The 23,576-nt window shown below is 45.1% G+C and overlaps 1 protein-coding gene across 3 annotated transcripts in view; it reads left to right on the top strand.

Moving 5' to 3' along the window:
- LOC123771323 (microtubule-associated tumor suppressor 1 homolog) overlaps positions 1 to 23,576 on the top strand; it is a 358,321-nt gene that overhangs the window by 66,984 nt on the left and 267,761 nt on the right. For all 3 annotated transcript variants that reach the window (XM_069305205.1, XM_069305206.1, XM_069305207.1), the window contains 2 exons: positions 11,964 to 12,047; positions 18,836 to 18,943. In XM_069305205.1, coding sequence (XP_069161306.1) covers positions 11,964 to 12,047; positions 18,836 to 18,943 — 192 coding nt within the window. The remainder of the gene's footprint in view (positions 1 to 11,963; positions 12,048 to 18,835; positions 18,944 to 23,576) is intronic.

Consider the following 23,576-nt stretch of genomic DNA (forward strand, 5'->3'; position numbering starts at 1 on the left):
CAACGTTGTACCAACGTCGTAGTTTCGGTGTGTTTCGCGGGAGGTGACTTTTGAGTCACAGAAAGTGATCTTGGCGCTTGACTTGTTGGCAGTATCGACGGTGTTTGTGGCAAGTGTTTCACCGTAGACGACTGTGTGTAGAGAGGACTGGTGGCCTCGTGGTGCTGGGTATATCGTCTGAGATGTTACTGATATCAACCCCCGCCCCCCACCCCCCGCCCCCCACCACACAGTGTGAGGACAGTTACGAGACAGTAGTTACGACGGCTGTAAAAGCATCGTTAATGGCTTCTTGAACTATACTAACAGGTTAGTCTCCCCCCTTCCCCCCCCCTCTCTCTCTCTCTCTCTCTCTCTCTCTCTCTCTCTCTCTCTCTCTCTCTCTCTCTCTCTCTCTCTCTCTCTCTCTCTGTCTCTCTCTCTCTCTCTCTCTCTCTCTCTCTCTCTCTCTCTCTCTCTCTCTCTCTCTGTCTCTCTCTCTCTCTCTCTCTCTCTCTCTCTCTCTCTCTCTCTCTCTCTCTCTCTCTCTCTCTCTCTCTCTCTCTCTCTCTCTCTCTCTCTCTCTCTCTCTCTCTCTGTCTCTCTCTGTCTCTCTCTCTCTCTCTCTCTCTCTCTCTCTCTCTCTCTCTCTCTCTCTCTCTCTCTCTCTCTCTCTCTCTCTATCTATCTCTCTGTCTCTCTCTCTCTCTCTCTCTCTCTCTCTCTCTCTCTCTCTCTCTCTCTCTCTCTCTCTCTCTCTCTCTCTCTCTCTCTCTCTCTCTCTCTCTCTCTCTCTCTCTCTCTCTCTCTCTCTCTCTCTCTCTCTCTCTCTCTCTCTCTCTCTCTCTCTCTCTCTCTCTCTCTCTCTCTCTCTCTCTCACTCTCTCTCTCTCTCTCTCTCTCTCTCTCTCTCTCTCTCTCTCTCTCTCTCTCTCTCTCTCTCTCTCTCTCTCTCTCTCTCTTGCTCTGAGAAGTGCCATAGTGCAGGCAGACTCCATACACATTATATATATACTATTAGAGATCCATAGGTTCAGGACCCTTTACCCCAGTCCTGGTCCGTCCTGCTGAGAGGCGGGATCCGGGAGCCGAAGCTCAACTCTTGCACCAGCACAATACAAGTGTCTGGAGCGTGAGAGAGAGTGTGAGTGCTTGGCAACACTCTCACTCGATTGTCTAAGTGTCACACTTTTGGCAGCCTCCGTCCCCAGGGGCCTGATAGCTGAGTGGACAGCGCTCGGGGGTCGTAGTCGTCAGGTTCCGGGTTCGATCCCCGGGAGAGGTGTAAACAGATGGGCAGATCCAATCTAATCCCTTGTATTAAATCCTGACTATATAACAACATTCTTTGTTGACTTGCATGACTGAGAGAGACAAAAAGAGGGAAGCTCGTTCTTATATATCGTGTTGAATTCAATTGTTGAAGTGAGGAAGCCACTGCGGGCTTAAGCTCTGGGGATCAAGCTTGGTCACGCTGCCTGTTTGTGCTTCTCTCTCTCTCTCTCTCTCTCTCTCTCTCTCTCTCTCTCTCTCTCTCTCTCTCTCTCTCTCTCTCTCTCTCTCTCTCTCTCTCTCTCTCTCTCTCTCTCTCTCTCCCTCTCCCTCTCCCTCTCCCTCTCTCTCTCTCTCTCTCTCTCTCTCTCTCTCTCTCTCTCTCTCTCTCTCTCTCTCTCTCTCTCTCTCTCTCCCTCTCCCTCCCTCTCTCTCTCTCTCTCTCTCTCTCTCTCTCTCTCTCTCTCTCTCTCTCTCTCTCTCTCTCTCTCTCTCTCTCTCTCTCTCTCTCTCTCTCTCTCTCTCTCCCTCTCTCTCTCTCTCTCTCTCTCTCTCTCTCTCTCTCTCTCTCTCTCTCTCTCTCTCTCTCTCTCTCTCTCTCTCTCTCTCCTGCTGTCCTTCGATTACATGTAAACCGATTATATGTCTCGGGGCCGTACGAAGGGCTCGAACCTGCTATGGGAAGTTACATGGAGGGTTGGGCAGCGAAGGGTCACCATATAGGCCCAGGAGGACACCAGCGTCTTCTTCAGCAAGGACACGGGACACCCCATGCCCCCCGGACAAAGGGGGACAGCTCCTATTGTGCCCTTTCAATAGAATAAGTGGTTTGTAATTGAGGCAGATTCTGTGGTACCATTCCGGAGGCTCCGGGGCCCCGGCTGTTGCTCTGTGGTCACTGATTACCACTGTTGATGCCTTGACAGTTGGTGTGTTGACAGCCAGTTGTGTGTTGACAGCCAGTTGTGTGTTGACAGTCAGTTGATACGTTAACAGCTAATTGCAAAGCAAAGATCCTGTGGGTGGTAAAGGATCCCAGGATAAGGATTTGGGATAGGACGGGGGGAAAGGAATGGTGGCACACCACTTGTGGACGGTCGGGGATTGAACGCCGACCTGCATGAAGCGAGACCGTCGCTCTACCGTCCAGTCCAAGTGGTTGTGCAAGAGTCTCTTTAGGCTAAGACAGTTTACATATATAGAGCTCGTTCAATATATTTTGATTTCCTTATCATGCGAGCCGGTCGGCCGAGCGGACAGCACGCTGGACTTGTGATCCTGTGGTCCCGGGTTCGATCCCAGGCGCCGGCGAAAAACAATGGGGCAGAGTTTCTTTCACCCTATGCCCCCTGTTACCTAGCAGTAAAATAGGTACCTGGATGTTAGTCAGCTGTCACGGGCTGCTTCTTGGGGGTGGAGGCCTGGTCGAGGACCGGGCCGCGGGGACAGTAAAGCCCCGAAATCATCTCAAGATAACCTCAAGATAACCCCGTCCCATCCCGTGGGAAGGAAGTAACGCTCTTCCGACAGTTAGCAAACTAGGAATACTTGGCTAAGATTGGCTTCGTATTCTAAGATTGGCTTCGTATTCTAAGATTGGCTTCGTATTCTAAGATTGGCTTCGTATTCTAAGATTGGCTTCGTATTCTAAGATTGACTTCGTATTCTAAGATTGGCTTCGTATTCTAAGATTGGCTTCGTATTCTAAGATTGGCTTCGTATTCTAAGATTGGCTTCGTATTCTAAGATTGGCTTCGTATTCTAAGATTGGCTTCGTATTCTAAGATTGGCTACGTATTCTAAGATTGGCTTCGTATTCTAAGATTGGCTTCGTATTCTAAGATTGGCTTCGTATTCTAAGATTGGCTTCGTATTCTATTTCACCCTTATATACCCAAATGTAAACTTAAGAACGGTGTACTACAAGAACTTTCTGCCTAGTTTACTCTACTCTACAAACAAGTATAGTTAATAAATAATATACAATTCAGATGAGATTTAAAAGCTGAGGGCCAAGAGCCCTTTTCTTATCATCGAGAGGTTCTTGAGGATAAGAATCAGGGATATTCTTAGTTCTCAAGAGGTGAAGATGGTCAGGCGTGAGTGTCCGGAGTAACACATCACTCCGCACTCCCTCTCAAGGGTGAGTTTATCACGCTAAAACTTGACCTGTCGTTCTCGAGAGGTTAAACCGGCTTGCTCTGAAATCCTCGTGTTAATGATGTCGTCGTCTGGTGCGGAAGTAGCCAGCAGTCGTGCCTCGTTCACTTTAGTGGTCGTCTTGAAGCATACATGGTCGTCTTGAAGCATACATGGTCGTCTTGAAGCGTCCAGGGGTCGTCTTGAAGGATACATGGTCGTCTTGAAGCTTCCAGGGGTCGTCTTAAGGGATACATGGTCGTCTTGAAGCGTCCAGGGGTCGTCTTGAGGGATACATGGTCGTCTTGAAGCATACATGGTCGTCTTGAAGCATGCAGGGTCGTCTTGAAGCATCCAGGGATCGTCTTGAAGCATCCAGGGGTCGTCTTGAAGCGTCTAGGGGTAGTCTTGAGGCATACAGGGTTGTCTTGAAGCGTCCAGGGGTCGTCTTGAACCGTCCAGGGATCGTCTTGAAGCGTCCAGGGGTCGTCTTGAAACGTCCAGGGGTCATCTTGAAGCGTCCAGGGGTCGTTTTAAAGCATGCAGGGTCGTCTTGAAGCATATAAGATCGTCTTGAAGCATACAAGGTCGTCTTGAAGCATATAAGGTCGTCTTGAAGCATACAAGGTCGTCTTGAAGCATACAGGGTCGTCTTGAAGCATACAAGGTCGTCTTGAAGCATACAAGGTCGTCTTGAAGCATATAAGGTCGTCTTCAAGCATACAAGGTCGCTTGAAGCATACAGGGTCGTCTTGAAGCATACAAGGTCGTCTTGAAGCATACAAGCTCGTCTTGAAGCATACAAGGTCGTCTTGAAGCATACAGGGGTCATTTTGAAGCATACAAGGTCGTCTTGAAGCATACAAGGTCGTCTTGAAGCATACAAGGTCGTCTTGAAGCATACAAGGTCATCTTGAAGCATCCAAGGTCGTCTTGAAGCGTCCAGGGATCGTCTTGAAGCATACAAGGTCGTCTTGAAGCATACAGGGGTCATTTTGAAGCATACAAGGTCGTCTTACAGCATACAAAGTTGTCTTGAAGCATACAGGGGTCATTTTGGAGCATACAAGGTCGTCTTGAAGCATACAAAGTTGTCTTGAAGCATACAAGGTCATTTTGAAGCATCCAAGGTCGTCTTGAAGCGTCCAGGGATCGTCTTGAAGCATCCAAGGTCGTCTTGAAGCATACAGGGGTCGTCTTGAAGCATCCAAAGTCGTCTTGAAGCCCTCTACAGCCTCCATGCTAGAGAGCCTCAAGGTATCACCAAAGAGGCCCCCCCATCTCCTCAAGTGACCGTGGAGTAGCACTTTATACCACGCCTGGTATTTCAGGCCATAGTTCTGAGCGTAAGTGACGTAATATTAGTTACGGTGTAAGGCACACATTGCAACCACGACGGTGCTGGAGACTCGTACAACGGCACCCCCAGGAAGCAGCCCGTGACAGCTGACTAACACCCAGGTACCTATTTTACTGCTAGGGGGGGGCAGGTGTTCTTTCAACGTAGGAACATCTGCATCTTTGCAGCTGTTCCTAGCCTATGTGAAGTGTCAAGAGAATAAAGTAAGTGGTGCTGCATATTCTCTCGTCACGTAGGATGGTTGGTCGTACAGGGCCATGGAACCCGCTCTCGCACAAGACAGTACATATATGACTTATTGCTTGTATGAAGCACTTCAGTGGTACATGGAGGCATTCCAGTGGTACATGGAGGTACTCCAGTGGTACATGGAGGCACTCCAGTGGTACATGAAGTCACTCCAGTGGTACATGGAGGCACTCCAGTGGTACATAAAGGCACTCCAGTGGTACATAAAGGCACTCCAGTGGTACATGGAGGCACTCCAGTGGTACATAAAGGCACTCCAGTGGTACATGGAGGCACTCCAGTGGTACATAAAGGCACTCCAGTGGTACATAAAGGCACTCCAGTGGTACATGGAGGCACTCCAGTGGTACATAAAGGCACTCCAGTGGTACATGGAGGCACTCCAGTGGTACATGGAGGCACTCCAGTGGTACATGGAGGCACTCCAGTGGTACATGGAGGCACTCCAGTGGTACATAAAGGCACTCCAGTGGTACATAAAGGCACTCTAGTGGTACATGAAGGCACTCCAGTGGTACATGGAGGCACTCCAGTGGTACATAAAGGCACTCCAGTGGTACATGGAGGCACTCCAGTCGTACATAAAGGCACTCCAGTGGTACATGGAGGCACTCCAGTGGTACATGAAGTCACTCCAGTGGTACATAAAGGCACTCCAGTGGTACATGAAGTCACTCCAGTGGTACATAAAGGCACTCCAGTGGTACATGGAGGCACTCCAGTGGTACATGGAGGCACTCCAGTGGTACATAAAGGCACTCCAGTGGTACATGGAGGCACTCCAGTGGTACATGGAGGCACTCCAGTGGTACATAAAGGCACTCCAGTGGTACATGGAGGCACTCCAGTGGTACATGGAGGCACTCCAGTGGTACATGGAGGCACTCCAGTGGTACATGGAGGCACTCCAGTGGTACATGGAGGCACTCCAGTGGTACATGGAGGCACTCCAGTGGTACATGGAGGCACTCCAGTGGTACATGGAGGCACTCCAGTGGTACATGGAGGCACTCCAGTGGTACATGGAGGCACTCCAGTGGAGGTAGATAGTCATAGACCAGGGAATGATGTTGTTGTTTTAGGTTTAGCTACTCAGAACGAAGTGTCCATGTAGCACGGGCTATGGTGATCCCGTAAGGGAATAGTGGACCAGTTCTCTTAATACCAGAAGATGAGATATTTTTCACAGGTGAATTTGTCTCCCGGGGTCAGTAACCGGTGAACGAGCGCCATGCTAAACTCACCCTTCACGACAAATCAACATAATAATTCCCCATTTTCTTAAATGATATTCGTAATTTACAAGAAAATGCCGCGATAGAGACTCATGTCTAGAGATGACACCTGTCATGGCTGAGATTGGAGGCACTCGAGACGAACTCCACGACCTGCCACTTGGCACTGTCCGTGTTGTTGGCACTCCTACAGGCAATGTGGCACTGACACCCCTCTCCTTCCTCTCTCAACCCCGGCTCTTGCTGGGGTAAAGTAAGCCACCAGCTACAAATGTTGCTGCTGCTCCATTTCTGAACCAACCAACAAGAGCCCCACACACACCTATGGGGTCATCCGGTAATATCAGCAGACTCCTCCTGGCTGTCACTGTTGCTCGGCTTAAACTCGCCTATAAGTATCTCTGCGGGTTTACATGACCTGCTGATGTAGACCTGACCAAATGTAAACTGTGTCAGCACAATTATCCACACACACACACACACACACACACACACACACACACACACACACACACACACACACACACACACCGTCAGTCTGTGATCGCGTGCACCAAGGCATGTTAGTATCTAGTGCCAGGAACTGTACTGGTGCAGTTATGAGGGCAGTCATGCCTTCTGGTGGTACCACAGCTCCTGGTCTCTGGCCCCAACACCGCCCAGGACTCCTCTCTCTCTCTCCCTTCTTCTGGTAACTCTTGTGTGTCCTCACTTCACCGGCTATATGTAACACAGTGGCCATTATCTCCCCCCTGGAGGGCTGTTTATGGCTGCGGCCTGGTGCGTGTTGCGCCCACACCGCCCTCTCTCACGGGGGTCATGATGCAGGACCACGCTTACCACCTTCTGTGAAAGGAATGTGTCTGCAGTGTGTGGAGGCGCGCGCTCTCTCTCGCGCTCTCTCTCTTTCTCTCTCTCTGTCTCTCTCTGTCTCTCTCTGTCTCTGTCTCTCTCTCTCTCTCTCTCTCTCTCTCTCTCTCTCTCTCTCTCTCTCTCTCTCTCTCTCTCTCTCTCTCTCTCTCTCTCTCTCTCTCTCTCTCTCTCTCTCTCTCTCTCTCTCTCCCAGCACTAGTGAGGCAGTGCACAACAGAACGCTCTATTTACATATTCGTTCATTGCAACGTGTATACAGTCTAATGTTCTTGTTTACAACCATAGTATATATGCACTTCAGCCTACAGTTTAGACCTAATGTGCTGTACATGGCCCTCTGTCCTGTGTGACAGTCAATACCACCATTATCCTCACTCTAATATGACCTAATTGCATTCCCCAGATTAGGCAAAATTGTAATTATTTTTTGTCAGTAAAGATGTTAATACTAATATAAATCTCTGTCTCCTGATCACTATTTCTTCTTAAAGCCTGTGTCCTCAGGTCCCTGTTCTTCTCCCTAAATTCCTTTAGGATAGGGGATGACAAGAGGTAATCCCAGGAACTCTAAACCTGAAAGAAAGGGTTTTCTTCCTACCTTTTCTTTCTTCCTTGCGGGGGTTGAGCTCTGGCTCTTTGGTCCCGCCTCTCAACCGTCAATCAACTGGTGTACAGATTCCTGAGCCTATTGTGTGTGTGTATGTGTGTGTGTGCGTGTGCGTGTGTGTGTGTGTGTGTGTTATTGGGGAGTGTTGTGCATGCTGCAATGGCCGTCAGATCACTCACAGGATGAGTGACGCTGCCCAATAAACTCGCCCCTCGGGGCAAAATTGAAATTTAACAAGACTTTACAAAAAAAAAAACAGAAACCACCTCTTACACTTCTCCAGAAAGTCGAAGTGTAAGAGGGGATTAAACTTTCTTGTACTGATAAAAAAGATAAAATGTCTCAGTGATAAATAATTGGTATTTTAAGCTGCTATTGTTTTGCCATATGTTGTGGGTCAGTAGGTGACATAGGCCTAAGGGGAGACTTTGATAGGCCTAAGGGGAAAATTCGATAGGCCTAAGACTACCTGCCCCCCCGACTATGGGAACCACAAGACGAACCAAATAACTTAAGCACACTCGGGTAACAATAGTAAACGCCATTCATTGGTAACCACGAAACAATCCAACAATCAATTAGCATAACATCTATCAGGCCATTAGGGTCCACTTTCCCTGACCGCCAGCCAGGAATTCCATCCTTATCAGTCAATCTTGGGAGACGGGAGAAGACCTCAGGTGAGACGCTGTACCTTGTACTAATTACAGGTGAGAACGCAGTCACCTGTGTCCTGCAGCCACTCACAGCCGGCGATGAGGAGCCGCAGCGGCACATATTATGAGGAGTTATAATGAGAGCCCCTAATGAAGAGGTATACTCATGTCATATGAGGATATATCTCAACGTCTTGTAATCATGAGGACGTAGGGGGGGGGGACACAGTAAAGTGTAGGCCGTAGATAAAGAAAGTCCAGGATGTAGAAGTAGATGACAAGTAGATACGAGATTAGATAAGTGTGGAAAACATCCAAGAGGTAATTTGTTCAAGGTTAGGCCCTGTGGGGTGGGGGGGGGGGAGCCGGATAGATAAAGATATAACATTGGATAGATAAATAAGAGAGGAGCTGAGGGAACACTGACCCTCTGTTGTTGTTGTTGTTTTAGATTTAGCTACTCAGAACGCAATGTCCATGTAGCACGGGCTATGGTGATCCCCGTAATTGAGTTCGGGTTATTCGCGATCACCTTTTTACTGTGATATTTGGGGTCAAAGTTTTATATGAAGGTGGGGGAGATTCCTCCTTTTTCCCCTGTTTGGTTTTCTCTTCTGTTTTAGCCCACTGGTTTTAGTCTTATTTTAATAACATTATCTTGCTATAACACCCGGAAGCCGGTCGGCCGAGCGGACAGCACGCTGTACTTGTGATCCTGTGGTCCCGGGTTCGATCCCAGGCGCCGGTGAGAAACAATGGGCAGAGTCGCACACAGAGATCACACTAACGTGATTTGTTCAATGGGCAGAGTTTCTTTCACCCTATGCCCCTGTTACCTAGCAGTAAAATAGGTACCTGGGTGTTAGTCAGCTGTCACGGGCTGCTTCCTGGGGGTGGAGGCCTGGTCGAGGACCGGGCCGCGGGGACACTAAAAGCCCCCGAAATCATCTCAAGATAACCTCTCAAGATAGCCATGTACACCCACGCTACAGGTGGGATACACTGACAGAGAGAGTTGAGGTACAGGAGTGACAGACCTGACAGACCTGACAGACCTGACATTGACACCTGTCACCGGCTACGACTCTACTGAGAATAATGATGTTCTTCCCGTGTCAGCATCTAACAGGCCGCGGGGGGCAGGGGGGGGGGGATTGTATTGTAATTGAAATAGGTTTATTGCTGTATACACAGAGAGAGATGAGGCAGGTGAAGGTATTCTCACCTCGCTGGGGGTGAGAATAGCGCTGCTGTCATCACTGTGGAAGTGAAAGCAGGAATTGGTTAGTTAGTGACAATGGAAATACAATAATTACCAGTCATTGAAACACACTTGATACAGTGATTGTTGCTGTAACCAGGGTCGCGCCTCGGCAAGCACTGACGCAACACCTTACGAAACCTGTACATCTTTCCTCAGTCATAAAGGAGGCAAGATGGTTTGAGTGGTGTCAATCTCTATATAGTAGGCTTGGCCATATTAAAAACCATTCCATATGCAGGTCGTGCTGGAGAACAAGAGATATTAGACCTTATCAATGCATCTTGGAAGATCAGCAAACTACCAACCTCTTGGAAGAAAACAGAAAGCATTCCGATTTCTAAGCCGAAAGACACTGGCAGCCGAGCGGACAGCACGCTGGACTTGTGATCCTGTGGTCCTGGGTTCGATCCCAGGCGTCGACGAGAAACAATGGGCAGAGTTTCTTTCACCCTATGCCCCTGTTACCTAGCAGTAAAATAGGTACCTGGGTGTTAGTCAGCTGTCACGGGCAGCTTCCTGGGGGTGAAGTCCTGGTCGAGGACCGGGCCGCGGGGACACTAAAGCCCCAAAACTATCTCAAGATAACCTCAAGATAACCTCGTGTATATATATATGTGGCAACCGTAGGGTTAATATGTGTCTGCAGCTGATGCCATCAGGGAGGGGACTCACACCTGATGCCCTTGTGTAGGTCAGCAGACCTACAGGGGGCTATCACAGCTCAGTGATTGTAGCACTGCCGCCAATATTACTATTACTAATGGTGGTGGTGATGGTGATATAATGGCACATGCCCCTTGTGTAAGTTATCGGCTTATCGATCCTGGAGTTGGGCGCCGCCTTGCGTTGGGCCAGTCCCTGGTGGCACTCAGACACAGCGGTATCGGCTAAAGTTGTTCCAAACTTTTCGCTAATTCATCTTCTGAGCGGAGAGTTCTTGCTTAGTATCCCCCTTTCTGACTCACGTTTTCTCTTGCGATATATTTCCATTAGAAAATGGGAATTTTTTAAGACAAACTTAGCTTTTAATTTTTTTTCTTAACTCGCTTTTGGAAAATGCCTTTAGAACACTGCCTTTTGACGGTGGTGGAATGGAATTAGTGTTTCATCTCTTGTAGGGTCTCCGTGGTACAGTTGGGTTCGTTCTCGACTAAGAATCGCAAATCCCGGGTTGGAATCCCGGGCGGAACAAAAACGGTTAGGCACGCTTCCTATCACCTAGTTCCTTTGATCTCCTAGACGTAAATAGGTACCAGGGTCTAAGTCCATTCTTGTGGGCTCGCCTCCTTGGGTGAGTACCTTTGTATAAACTTACTAGTATTTATATGCGAACAAGCCTGAATGGTCCCCAGGACTATATGCAACTGAAAACTCACACCCCAGAAGTGACTCGAACCCATACTGCCAGGAGCAATGCAACTGGTGAGTACAGGACACCTTAATCCACTCGACCATCACGACCGGTCAAAAGCTGATGGTAGCCGAGGCTATTTTGCCCATCAGCCCGCCGGCACTCTGACGGTAATCTTGGGCATAGTATTTTTAGTACTTATATATATATACTAGTAAGCATATATACATTTTCTTCTGTCCTCCATGGACAGGGTTAGAGATCTGTTAAACATATAGCGCAGTGCGTGTATAGTTTTAGCCTCATGATACCAGCTGAATTCTGGTATCTTTACGTATCTTAACGTAATTCTGAACGTATTTTTTTTTTTTTTTTTTTTTTTTTTTTTTTTTTTTGAGATATATAGAAGAGTTGTTACATGGTTGTAGAGCCACTAGTACGCGTAGCGTTTCGGGCAGGTCCCTGGAATACGATCCCCGCCGCGAAGAATCCTTGTTACAACCAAGTACACATTTTACTGTTGAGTTAAACAGAGGCTACAGTTAAGGAATTGCGCCCAGTCAATCCTCCTCCCCGGCCAGGATACGAACCTATGACATAGCGCTCGCGGAACGCTAGGCGAGTGTCTTACCACTGCACCACGGAGACTGATTTCTTAATTTCTTAAGATCGGAGATCTTAATTTCAGGTAAACAAAAGCTACGAGAATATGGGCGGCTCAGGTGACAATAATATTCTCGAGTTTATTAAACAAAAAAGTTATAATATTATTGAATTTTAGATTAGTTTACGGCTAAATTTTATTAGTTTTTTAAGGGCATGTTTTATGTTCTTCATGTTTGAGATAATTGACTTTGGATTGTGTTTGGTAACATGTTAAGCTTCGCTTGTGTATGCTGACATTTTCTTGACAATTGTTGATTTTGCAATTGTTGAATTGTTGATAGAGATGACATGTTGTTGTTGTTGTTTTTGCAGGCTCAACCGCTTCAGGCGGGGGCGGGTCCCGGGCCTCTAGAGACTCCCGCGTGCTTGGCTCCTCCCTCGTCAACACCGTCTCAGGTACTCCTCATCTTCCTCATAATCTTCCTCCTCGTCCTGTATATGACTGTTTATCCTCCTTCCCAACACAGACTTTACAAGATCACTTGACAATATGCTTATTAAAAGGGTATTAAAAGTATCAACACAAGACAGAACACGAAACAATGGGTATAATAAGGAAACATAAGGCAAATCGGACACTTGGATTAAGGCAAATCGGACACTTGGATTTATTAATCGCAGCGTTAGTAACAAGACACCTGGTGTGGTTCTCAAGCTATATCTTGCTCTAGTTAGGCCCCATTTAGATTATGCAGTTCAGTTTTGGTCGCCATATTATAGAATGGATATAAATTCACTTGAACGTGTCCAGCGTAGGATGACTAAGTTAATTCCCCAAATTAGAAATCTTTCATATGAAGAAAGATTAACAAAGCTTAAGTTGCACTCACTGGAAAGGCGAAGAGTTAGGGGTGACATGATAGAGGTTTACAAGTGGATGAATGGACATAACCGGGGGGATATTAATAGGGTATTAAAAGTATCAACACAGGACAGAACACGAAACAATGGATATAAATTGGATAAGTTTAGATTTAGGAAAGACTTGGGTAAATACTGGTTCAGTAACAGGGTTGTTGATTTGTGGAACCAATTGCCGCGTAACATTGTGGAGGTGGGGTCCCTCGATTGTTTCAAGCACGGGTTGGACAAGTATATGAGTGGGATTGGGTGGTTATAGATAGGAACTGCCTCGTATGGGCCAATAGGCCTTCTGCAGTTACCTTTGTTCTTATGTTCTTATAAGAACAAAGGTAACTGCAGAAGGCCTATTGGCCCATACGAGGCACCTCCTATCTATAACCACCCAATCCCACTCATATACATGTCCAACCCGCGCTTGAAACAATCGAGGGACCCCACCTCCACCACGTTACGCGGCAATTGGTTCACATCATAACATCTCAAAGAGTATTTTTGAGAGTGATTTGGGAGGTTTAGCGAGGAGTGGAGATGCCATAGTCACAGAGAGCTCTGTATTAACACCAGAGGGCTACTGCTCTCTTATATCCTGACCCAAAGAACATAAGAAATATTGCCGGAACAAACGTAGAGGTGTCCAAGAAACGATTAGAAAACTTCCTTGAAGTTCCTTGAAGAACTTATGGGTTCTTCTAGTGTACCCATAACTATGGCCCTGAGGTACTCTGTGTACCCATAACTATGGCCCTGAGGTACTCTGTGTACCCATAACTATGGCCCTGAGGTACCCTGTGGACCCATAACTATGGCCCTGAGGTACCCAGTGGACCCATAACTATGGCCCTGAGATACTGGCAGGTGGGCTGAATTAGCACCAATGTTGACGTTATAAATATTAAGTATGACATATTTGCAGTAATCAAGATATTGAAATTGAAATTGAATTGAAATTGAAATAAGTTTATTGAGGTAAAATACACACAAAGGGATGAGGTAGCTCAAGCTATTCTCCCCCCATATAATCAAGATATAATGTGCTCAAAACATTGGCCGTGACCGGAGAAGGCTTCCGGGGGCCGGTAATGCTAAGGTAGTTGTGCTAACGAGGCAGTTAGCGTGCCAAGGTTGACAGTGTCGGTAATTGACAGCCTGCTGGAACGAAGGTTGATTTCTGTTGGGGGGTTAAGGCCTGTCAACCTCTGCAAGGTTATTAAGACCACCACAGTTCCTTTACTGTCCAGACAGAAGGTATACTTTTGTCCTGTACTTGGTTCAGGACTAAAGTATACTCTCAGAGTATGTGCATGGGACAACTAACAAATAAAGTAGACTAATAGACGTTGTCGCAGCTCGTATAAGACCTGTTGATTGACGGTTGAGAGGCGGGACCAAAGAGCCAGAGCTCAACCCCCGCAAACACAACTAGGTGAGTACTTGGCTACAAGTATCTCTGGCAGTTGGGCTTGTATATGGATCTAGATGAAGTAAAGTGTAAAGTGTGTGGACAAAGACAGGGACACACACTCCAACACTATATCTTGGATTGTAGTAAAATTGACCCATTTAGAGATAAATATAAGAACATAAGAACATAAGAACAAAGGTAACTGCAGAAGGCCTATTGGCCCATACGAGGCAGCTCCTATTCTATAACCACCCAATCCCACTCATATACTTGTCCAACCCGTGCTTGAAACAATCGAGGGACCCCACCTCCACAATGTTACGCGGCAATTGGTTCCACAAATCAACAACCCTGTTACTGAACCAGTATTTACCCAAGTCTTTCCTAAATCTAAACTTATCCAATTTATATCCATTGTTTCGTGTTCTGTCCTGTGTTGATACTTTTAATACCCTATTAATATCCCCCCGGTTATGTCCATTCATCCACTTGTAAACCTCTATCATGTCACCCCTAACTCTTCGCCTTTCCAGTGAATGCAACTTAAGCTTTGTTAATCTTTCTTCATATGAAAGATTTCTAATTTGGGGAATTAACTTAGTCATCCTACGCTGGACACGTTCAAGTGAATTTATATCCATTCTATAATATGGCGACCAAAACTGAACTGCATAATCTAAATGGGGCCTAACTAGAGCAAGATATAGCTTGAGAACCACACCAGGTGTCTTGTTACTAACGCTGCGATTAATAAATCCAAGTGTCCGATTTGCCTTATTACGAACATTTATGCATTGATCCTTTTGTTTTAAATTCTTACTAATCATAACTCCCAGATCCCTTTCGCAATCCGACTTCGCAATCACAACACCATCTAGCTCGTATCTTGTAACTCTATCATCATTACCTAACCTCAGAACTTTACATTTATCAGCATTAAACTGCATCTGCCAATCCTTTGACCATTTCAAAACCCTATCTAGATCAACTTGAAGTGATAGTGAGTCCTCCTCCGAATTAATTTCCCTACCGATTTTCGTATCATCGGCAAATTTGCAAATGTTGCTACTCAAACCTGAATCTAAATCATTTATATATATTATAAACAACAGAGGTCCCAGGACAGAGCCTTGAGGCACTCCACTTACAACATTTTCCCACTCTGACTTGATTCCATTTATACTAACTCTCTGTTTCCTTTGGTATAGCCATGCCCTAATCCAGCTTAATATAGCACCCCCAATACCATGAGACTCTATTTTTTTAATCAGTCTTTCATGTGGCACTGTATCAAAAGCTTTGCTAAAGTCAAGGTATACAACATCGCAATCCTTACCACTATCAACTGCCTCAACAATGCTAGAATAAAAAAACAAATTTGTTAAACATGAACGGCCATTTATAAAACCATGTTGCGACTCAATTATTAATTTATGTTTTTCAAGATGAAGACGAATTTTATTTGCTATTATAGATTCGAGTAACTTTCCCACAATAGACGTTAGGCTAATTGGTCGATAGTTAGACGCAAGTGATCTATCTCCTTTTTTAAAAACTGGTATCACATTAGCAACTTTCCAAAACTCTGGCACTCTGCCTGACTCTATTGATTTATTAAATATGGTTGACAGTGGGTCACAAAGCTCCTCTTTGCATTCTTTAAGCACCCTAGCAAACACTTCATCCGGCCCAGGGGATTTGTTTGGTTTGAGTTTTACTATTTGTTTAAGAACATCCTCCCTGGTAACTGCTAAACTCGTCAACCTGTCCTCGTCCCCACCCACATAGACTTGTTCGGCTGAAGGCATATTGTTAAGTTCCTCTTTAGTAAATACAGATACAAAATATTTATTAAAAATACTACTCATCTCTTCATCACTATCTGTTATTTGACCTGTCTCAGTTTTTAATGGACCTATCCTTTCCCTAGTCTTAGTACGATATAACTGAAAAAACCCTTTAGGATTTGTCTTTGCTTGCCCTGCTATGCGAACTTCATAGTTTCTTTTTGCTTTCCTTATCTCTTTTTTAACATTTCTAACCAGTTGTACGAATTCCTGTTCTAAAGTGACCTCCCCATTTTTAATCCTTTTGTACCAAGCTCTCTTTTTACCTATAAGGTTCTTCAAATTCTTTGTTATCCACTTTGGGTCATTAGTATACGATCTATTCAATTTGTATGGTATACTACGTTCCTGTGCTTTGTTTAGAATATTCTTAAATAAGTTATATATTGAATCCACATCGAAATCCCCATTTAAGTCACCTATCGCTGGGTTCATGTCTCGCTCCAAGACCGGCCCACACCCCATACCCAAGCCTTTCCAATCAATATGACCCAAAAAATTTCTTAGGCTATTAAAATCAGCTTTTCGAAAATCTGGCACTTTAACAGAATTTTCTCCTACTGGTCTATTCCATTCTATGCTAAATCTGATTTCTTTGTGATCACTGCTCCCTAGCTCACTCCCTATTTCGATGTCATTAATTTGCGTTTCCCTGTTAGTTAACACTAAATCTAAAATATTATTTTCCCGTGTTGGTTCCTTAATGTGTTGCGTAAGAAAGCAATCGTCAATTAATTCTAGAAAATCTTCTGCTTCACTATTCCCTGTTTTGTTCAACCAGTTTATTCCGCTAAAATTAAAGTCACCCATGACATAAATACTGTTAGATCTAGATGCTCTAGATATTTCATCCCATAGATGCTTTGCGTCCATTCTGTCTAAATTTGGTGGCCTATATATTACTCCTATTATAATATTATTAGCTTTTTCGTTTAATTCAATCCAAATAGTTTCTGTGTGTGGCTCTGTTTTGATTCCCTCTTTGGGACTACAGTTCAAATTGTCCCTAACATATATGGCTACTCCACCTCCTCGTCTAATATATCTATCTGTGTGAAATATTTTAAATCCATATATTTGATATTCAGCTAATAGTTCTCTATTTTCTACATTCATCCACGTTTCGGTAAGTGCAATAATATCTATTTTTTCTGTGCAGACAAGAGCATTTAATTCGTTAATTTTATTTCTTAGACTTCTACTGTTAGTGTAATATACCCTAAGTGAATTGTTATTTTGCGGACCTTCTCTTTCCCTGATCGTTTTGCCAATTCCTTTCTCCCACAAACACATACTTTTATTACCTCCTTCCTCCAAATCAATTCCCATACCTCTATCTACTAACAGTTTAAACCCAAACAAACACCTCTAACCACTTCTTCTAGCGAGTTCGCAACAGCAACAACCCCAGCTCTCGATAGATGCACCCCATCACGAGCATACATTTCATTTCTTCCATAGAAGTGTTCCCAGTTGTCTATGAAAGATATTGCATTTGATTTGCAATATCTTTCCAGCCGGCAATTGACACCAAGTGCCCTCGATATCCATTCATTTCCCACTCCCTTTCTTGGAAGAATGCCACATATGATCGGGATTCCTCCCTTGCTCCTAACTAACTCTATGGCTGTTTTATACCTCTGAATCAGTTCCTCACTCCTGACTCGACCAACATCATTTCCTCCCACGCTAATGCAAATAATGGGATTGTTCCCATTACCAGCCATAATATCATTCATGTTGTTTATAATATCACCAATGCCAGCTCCGGGATAGCAAACCCTTAACCTGTTCCCCCTATCTCTAGCACAAAACGTTCTATCCAAATACCTTATCTGGGAATCTCCCACAACTAATGTTTGCTTAGGTACTTCCTTTACTTTCTGAGGGGCCTGCGCTTCCTTTCTCTTCGTTGCTTTCCCTTTTGCGCGATCCACAGTCTCTCCACAGCACTCGTCCTCCAAAACGTCAAATGAATTTGAAGTTGCTATGGCGTTTGAAGGCGGCTTTATCAAAGTCTTCTTAAGGCCCCTGTCTTTCGCAACTCTCCAAGACGAGGTCCCTTTACTGCTGGTCTCCTCCTTCGTTACTTCTCGTTGTTTTTTAAGCTGACGCACCTCCTCCCGCAGAGAGGGAGGGATATAAACTCACGCTGTATGATATGGCAACTTATCTTATTACTAAGGATAAAGTACCTGAAATCCTTGCACTGTATCCATATTTCACTCACATTAGATAAACGACTTATGAGATTAAGAAACAAGTAGTGTATTGTGAAGACTAATAATAAACAGCAGCTCCCCTATGACTGTTAATATCCCCATTGCTCAAACTATTATGTATTAGCGATAAGACCTATCATTAATGTAAATAATGACTTACTGTATCTATATAGCTCTTGAAATAGAACATTCTCTGTAACTAGCTGACATTGATAAGGATAAGGTGTTAAAGATAGATGAAATTGTTAATGTAATAGTCACCGTTGAGATCTGATAAAGACCTTTTATGCCCTCTGTAATCCTTTTTGCGCTACTGCTCACAGGATGAGTATGGGGTGCACAATAATCTAGCCGCCTCCGACGGCAATAATAATAAATCTCAGTGTATATACATCGAGAAGCGGGTGTATATATATACACTCTCTTGGTGTATAAACAAAACTTGACATAAATATATGCAAAAAATGTAGTATATCATTAATACACTGAAAATACACACACATGCTATGTATGCAGACGAGGAGTCACAATAACGGGGCTGAAATATGTTGACCAGACCACACACAAGAAAGTGAAGGGACGACGACGACGTTTCGGTCCGTCCTGGACCATTCTCAAGTCGATGGTGAAGTCGACTTGAGTCGACTCTCAAGTCGAAGTCAAGATTCTCAAGTCGATCATTCACAGTCGACTTGAGAATGGTCCAGGACGGACCGAAACGTCGTCGTCCCTTCACCTTCTAGTGTGTGGTCTGGTCAACACATGTATTATTGTTAATCATAAATTCTAAGACTTGTGTCCGACGATAATCCAAATCTCTAACACTGAGGTAATTTGCTTCCCCAACAGGCGAGAAGAAGCGACCCGAACCTACAATTGGGGCGCGGCGCCCCCGCCTCGATAACGTCAAATCCACTATCCCCAAGCCTGGACGGCTTCCTCCCAGGAAACTAACAGGTAAGGACAACCCTCCCTTCGGCTTCTGGCCTGGCCTCTTGTTGTATCACGGGCTATGGTGAGCCCGTAATTGAGTTCGGTGATTGGCGTTAACCTTGTTACTGTGATATTTGGGGTCAAAGTTTTAAATGGAGGTGGGGTTTCCTCCTTTTTCCCTGTTGCTTTTTCGCTTCTGTTTTAGTGTACTGGTTTGGCTTGGCCCTTCGTGTGTCCTATTATAGTCCTTTAAGCATGAGTCCCGATGGGTGGTTCTCACACTGGAGACACACAACACCACCGCCCATATTAATACCTTGTTACAACGTGTTGTAAAGGTTGTTAGTATGACGTGTTAGGAAGTTGTTACAGCTTGTTAGATAAGGGTTTGAACTTGTTCGAACGTTGCAGCACCGCGGTGGCTTCGATCAACGTGTATGAAGGATCGTGGGCCTGATACGTAATCACTGCACCTCCATTGTACCCTACTGTACCCCCACTGTACCCTACTGTACCCTACTGTACCCCCCTCCTCCTACTTTACCCACTCCAACACACTACAGTTGTATGCTTCTCTGCAGACGAGGGGTCACAATAACGTGGCTGAAGTATGTTGACCAGACCACACACTAGAAGGTGAAGGGACGACGACGACGTTTCGGTCCGTCCTGGACCATTCTCAAGTCGATTGTGATTGATCGACTTGAGAATCTTGACTTCGACTTGAGAGTCGACTCAAGTCGACTTCATAATCGACTTGAGAATGGTCCAGGACGGACCGAAACGTCGTCGTCCCTTCACCTTCTAGTGTGTGTGTGGTCTGGTCAACCACCGTTGTTCGGCCTCGTTGATAACTACTTGAACCCGGCATTCTTAACAAGGGCTTGGGACGGTCTCGCTTCATGCAGGTCGGCGTTCAATCCCCGACCGTCCATAAGTGGTTGGGCACCATTCCTTTCCCCCGTCCCATCCCAAAGCCTTATCCTGACCCCTTCCCAGTGCTATATAGTCGTAATGGCTTGGCGCTTTCCCCCCTGATAGTTCCCTTCCCTCCCCCCCCTTCCCTATTCACCCCCCAGGGGTCTGACGGCTGAGTGGACATCGCTCGGGATTCGTAGTCCTGAAGTCCCGGGTTCGATCCCCGGTGGATGCGGAAACTAATGGGTACAGTTTCTTCACCCTGATGCTCCCTGTTCACCTAGCAGTAAATAGGTACCTGGGAGTTAGACAGCTGCTACGGGCTGCTTCCTGGGGGTGTGTAACAAAAAAAAAAAGGAGGCCTGGTCGAGGACCGGGCCGCGGGGACGCTAAGCCCCGAAATCATCTCAAGATAACCTGATTCTTCCCTCCTCACTCCCAAGACACTCGGCGTTTAAAGTTTTAAATAATTATACATATTATATATATATGTATAATAATTATACATATTATATATATATGTATAATAATTATACATATTATATATATATGTATAATAATTATACATATTATATATATATGTATAATAATTATACATATTATATATATATGTATAATAATTATACATATTATATATATATGTATAATAATTATACATATATATATATATGTATAATAATTATACATATATATAATTCACTATTATTAATTTATAATTTCCTTTAAAAGAAAAACTAATTATTTGTAATTATGAATTATTATTGAAATTAAACTTGTAATTTAGTATCAAATTTGTACCGCGACGTTTTTATCTCTTAAGAAATTACAGTGAACCAGTACAAGGTCTTACTTTGATACCGCCAACATACACACTTTACTTTATAATGTAAAATAAATGTCTCCGACAAAAAAAATAGAATGTATAAGTTATCCCATAACCGTTTCCGTTTTCTTTGAATTGTAACCACTGTTGCGTATAAGAAAACGGACACACTTCAGGCCTAACTTCGAAAGTCTCTGGGAACGCCTCAGGATTTTATCAACTCCATAGCTAAATATATTTTTTTTATATCCATACTCCCATCTCAGAAAGTTGTATATAAAATGTTTAGTTTAGCAGGAGCCACCAGACTAGTACCCGAGCTGAGAGGTATGAGCTACGAGGAGAGACTACGGGAGTTAAACCTCACGTCACTGGGAGACAGAAGAGTTAGGGGTGGACATGATCACCACATACAAGATTCTCGAAGGAATTGATAGGGTAGATAAAGACAGGCTATTTAACACAAGGGGCACACGCACTAGGGGACACAGGTGGAAACTGAGTGCCCAAATGAGCCACAGAGATATTAGAAAGAACTTTTTTAGTGTCAGAGTGGTTGACAAATGGAATGCATTAGGCAGTGATGCAGCACAGGCCCTCAGCGTGCCTCTGAAAATGATCTTTAATGAGTCACTTATGTCAGGAGACTTGCCCAGTTGCTGGAAGAAGGCAAATGTGCCGATCTTCAAGAAAGGCGATAGGGAGGAGGCACTTAACTACAGACCTGTATCACTGACAAGCATCCCCTGTAAAATACTGGAAAGAATAATTAGGCTGCGACTGGTTGCACACCTGGAGAACATTAGGTTTGTGAACAAACATCAGCATGGGTTCTGGACAGGGAAATCGTGCCTAACAAACCTTCTGGAATTCTATGATAAAATAACGAGGATAAGACAGGACAGAGATGGTTGGGCAGACTGCATATTTCTGGACTGCCAAAAAGCCTTTGATACAGTACCGCACATGAGACTGCTGTTCAAGCTCGAGAGGCAGGCGGGGGTGGGGGAAGAGGTCCTAGCATGGATAAGGAACTACCTAACAGGAAGGAGCCAAAGAGTTACGGTAAGGGGCGAGAAGTCGGACTGGCGAACAGTAACAAGTGGAGTACCACAAGGATCGGTGCTGGGACCAATTCTATTTCTTGTATATGTTAACGACATGTTTACAGGAGTAGAGTCCTAGATGTCGATGTTTGCGGATGACGCAAAGTTGATGAGAAGAGTTGTGACAGATGAGGATTGCAGGATCCTCCAAGAGGACCTGGACAGGTTGCAGAGATGGTCAGAGAAATGGCTACTGGAGTTCAACACGAGCAAATGTAAAGTTATGGAAATGGGACTAGGAGATAGGAGACCAAAGGGACAGTACACAATGAAGGGGAACAGCCTACCTGTGACGACGCGTGAAAGAGACCTGGGGGTGGACGTAACACCTAATCTATCTCCTGAAGCACATATAAATAGGATAACGACAGCAGCGTACTCTACACTGGCAAAAGTTAGAACATCATTCAGAAACCTAAGTGAGGAGGCTTTTAGGGCGCTTTACACTGCCTACGTGAGGCCAGTCTTAGAGTATGCCGCCTCATCATGGAGTCCCCATCTGAAGAAGCATATAAGGAAACTGGAAAAGGTTCAGAGGTTTGCAGCGAGACTCGTCCCAGAGCTACGAGGGATGGGGTATGAGGAGCGCCTGAGGGAACTGTGCCTTACGACACTAGAAAGAAGAAGGGAGAGGGGGGACATGATAGGAACGTATAAGATACTCAGAGGGATTGACAGAGTGGACATAGACAAAATGTTTACACGGAATAGTAACAGAACGAGAGGACATGGATGGAAGCTGGAAACTCAGATGAGTCACAGAGATGTAAACAACCGATGCTCGAAAGGCGGGATCCAAGAGTCAATGCTCGATCCTGCAGACACAACTAGGTGAGTACACACACACACACATGGGGGTGTTTGGTAGCTGAGTGGACAGCGCGCAGGACTCGTAACTCTGTGGCCCGGGTTCGATTCCCGGACCAGTCAGAAACAAATGGGCTTTTCCTTCACCCAGATGTCTCTTGTTACCTAGCAGTAAATAGGTACCTGGGAGTTAGGCTGCTGTTAAGCTGTTACAGAGTGTGTACTCACCTAGTTGTGTCTGCAGGATCGAGCATTGACTCTTGGATCCCGCCTTTCGAGCATCGGTTGTTTACAGCAATGACTCCTGTCCCATTTCCCTATCATACCTAGTTTTAAAATTATGAATAGTATTTGCTTCCACAACCTGTTCCTGAAGTGCATTCCATTTTCCCACTACTCTCACGCTAAAAGAAATCTTCCTAACATCTCTGTGACTCATCTGAGTTTCAAGCTTCCATCCATGTCCCCTCGTTCTGTTACTATTTCGTGTGAACATTTCGTCTATGTCCACTCTGTCAATCCCTCTGAGTATCTTATACGTTCCTATCATGTCCCCCCTCTCCCTTCTTCTTTCTAGTGTCGTAAGGCACAGTTCCCTTAGGCGCTCCTCATACCCCATCCCTCGTAGCTCTGGGACGAGTCTCGCTGCAAACCTCTGAACCTTTTCCAGTTTCCTTATATGCTTCTTCAGATGGGGACTCCATGATGAGGCGGCATACTCTAAGACTGGCCTCACGTAGGCAGTGTAAAGCGCCCTAAATGCCTCCTTACTTAGGTTTCTGAATGATGTTCTAACTTTTGCCAGTGTAGAGTACGCTGCTGTCGTTATCCTATTTATATGTGCCTCAGGAGATAGATTAGGTGTTACGTCCACCCCCAGGTCTCTTTCACGCGTCGTTACAGGTAGGCTGTTCCCCTTCATTGTGTACTGTCCCTTTGGTCTCCTATCTCCTAGTCCCATTTCCATAACTTTACATTTGCTCGTGTTGAATTCCAGTAGCCA

The sequence above is a fragment of the Procambarus clarkii genome, chromosome 54 (genome assembly GCF_040958095.1).
Source record: "Procambarus clarkii isolate CNS0578487 chromosome 54, FALCON_Pclarkii_2.0, whole genome shotgun sequence".
NCBI lineage: Eukaryota > Metazoa > Arthropoda > Malacostraca > Decapoda > Cambaridae > Procambarus > Procambarus clarkii.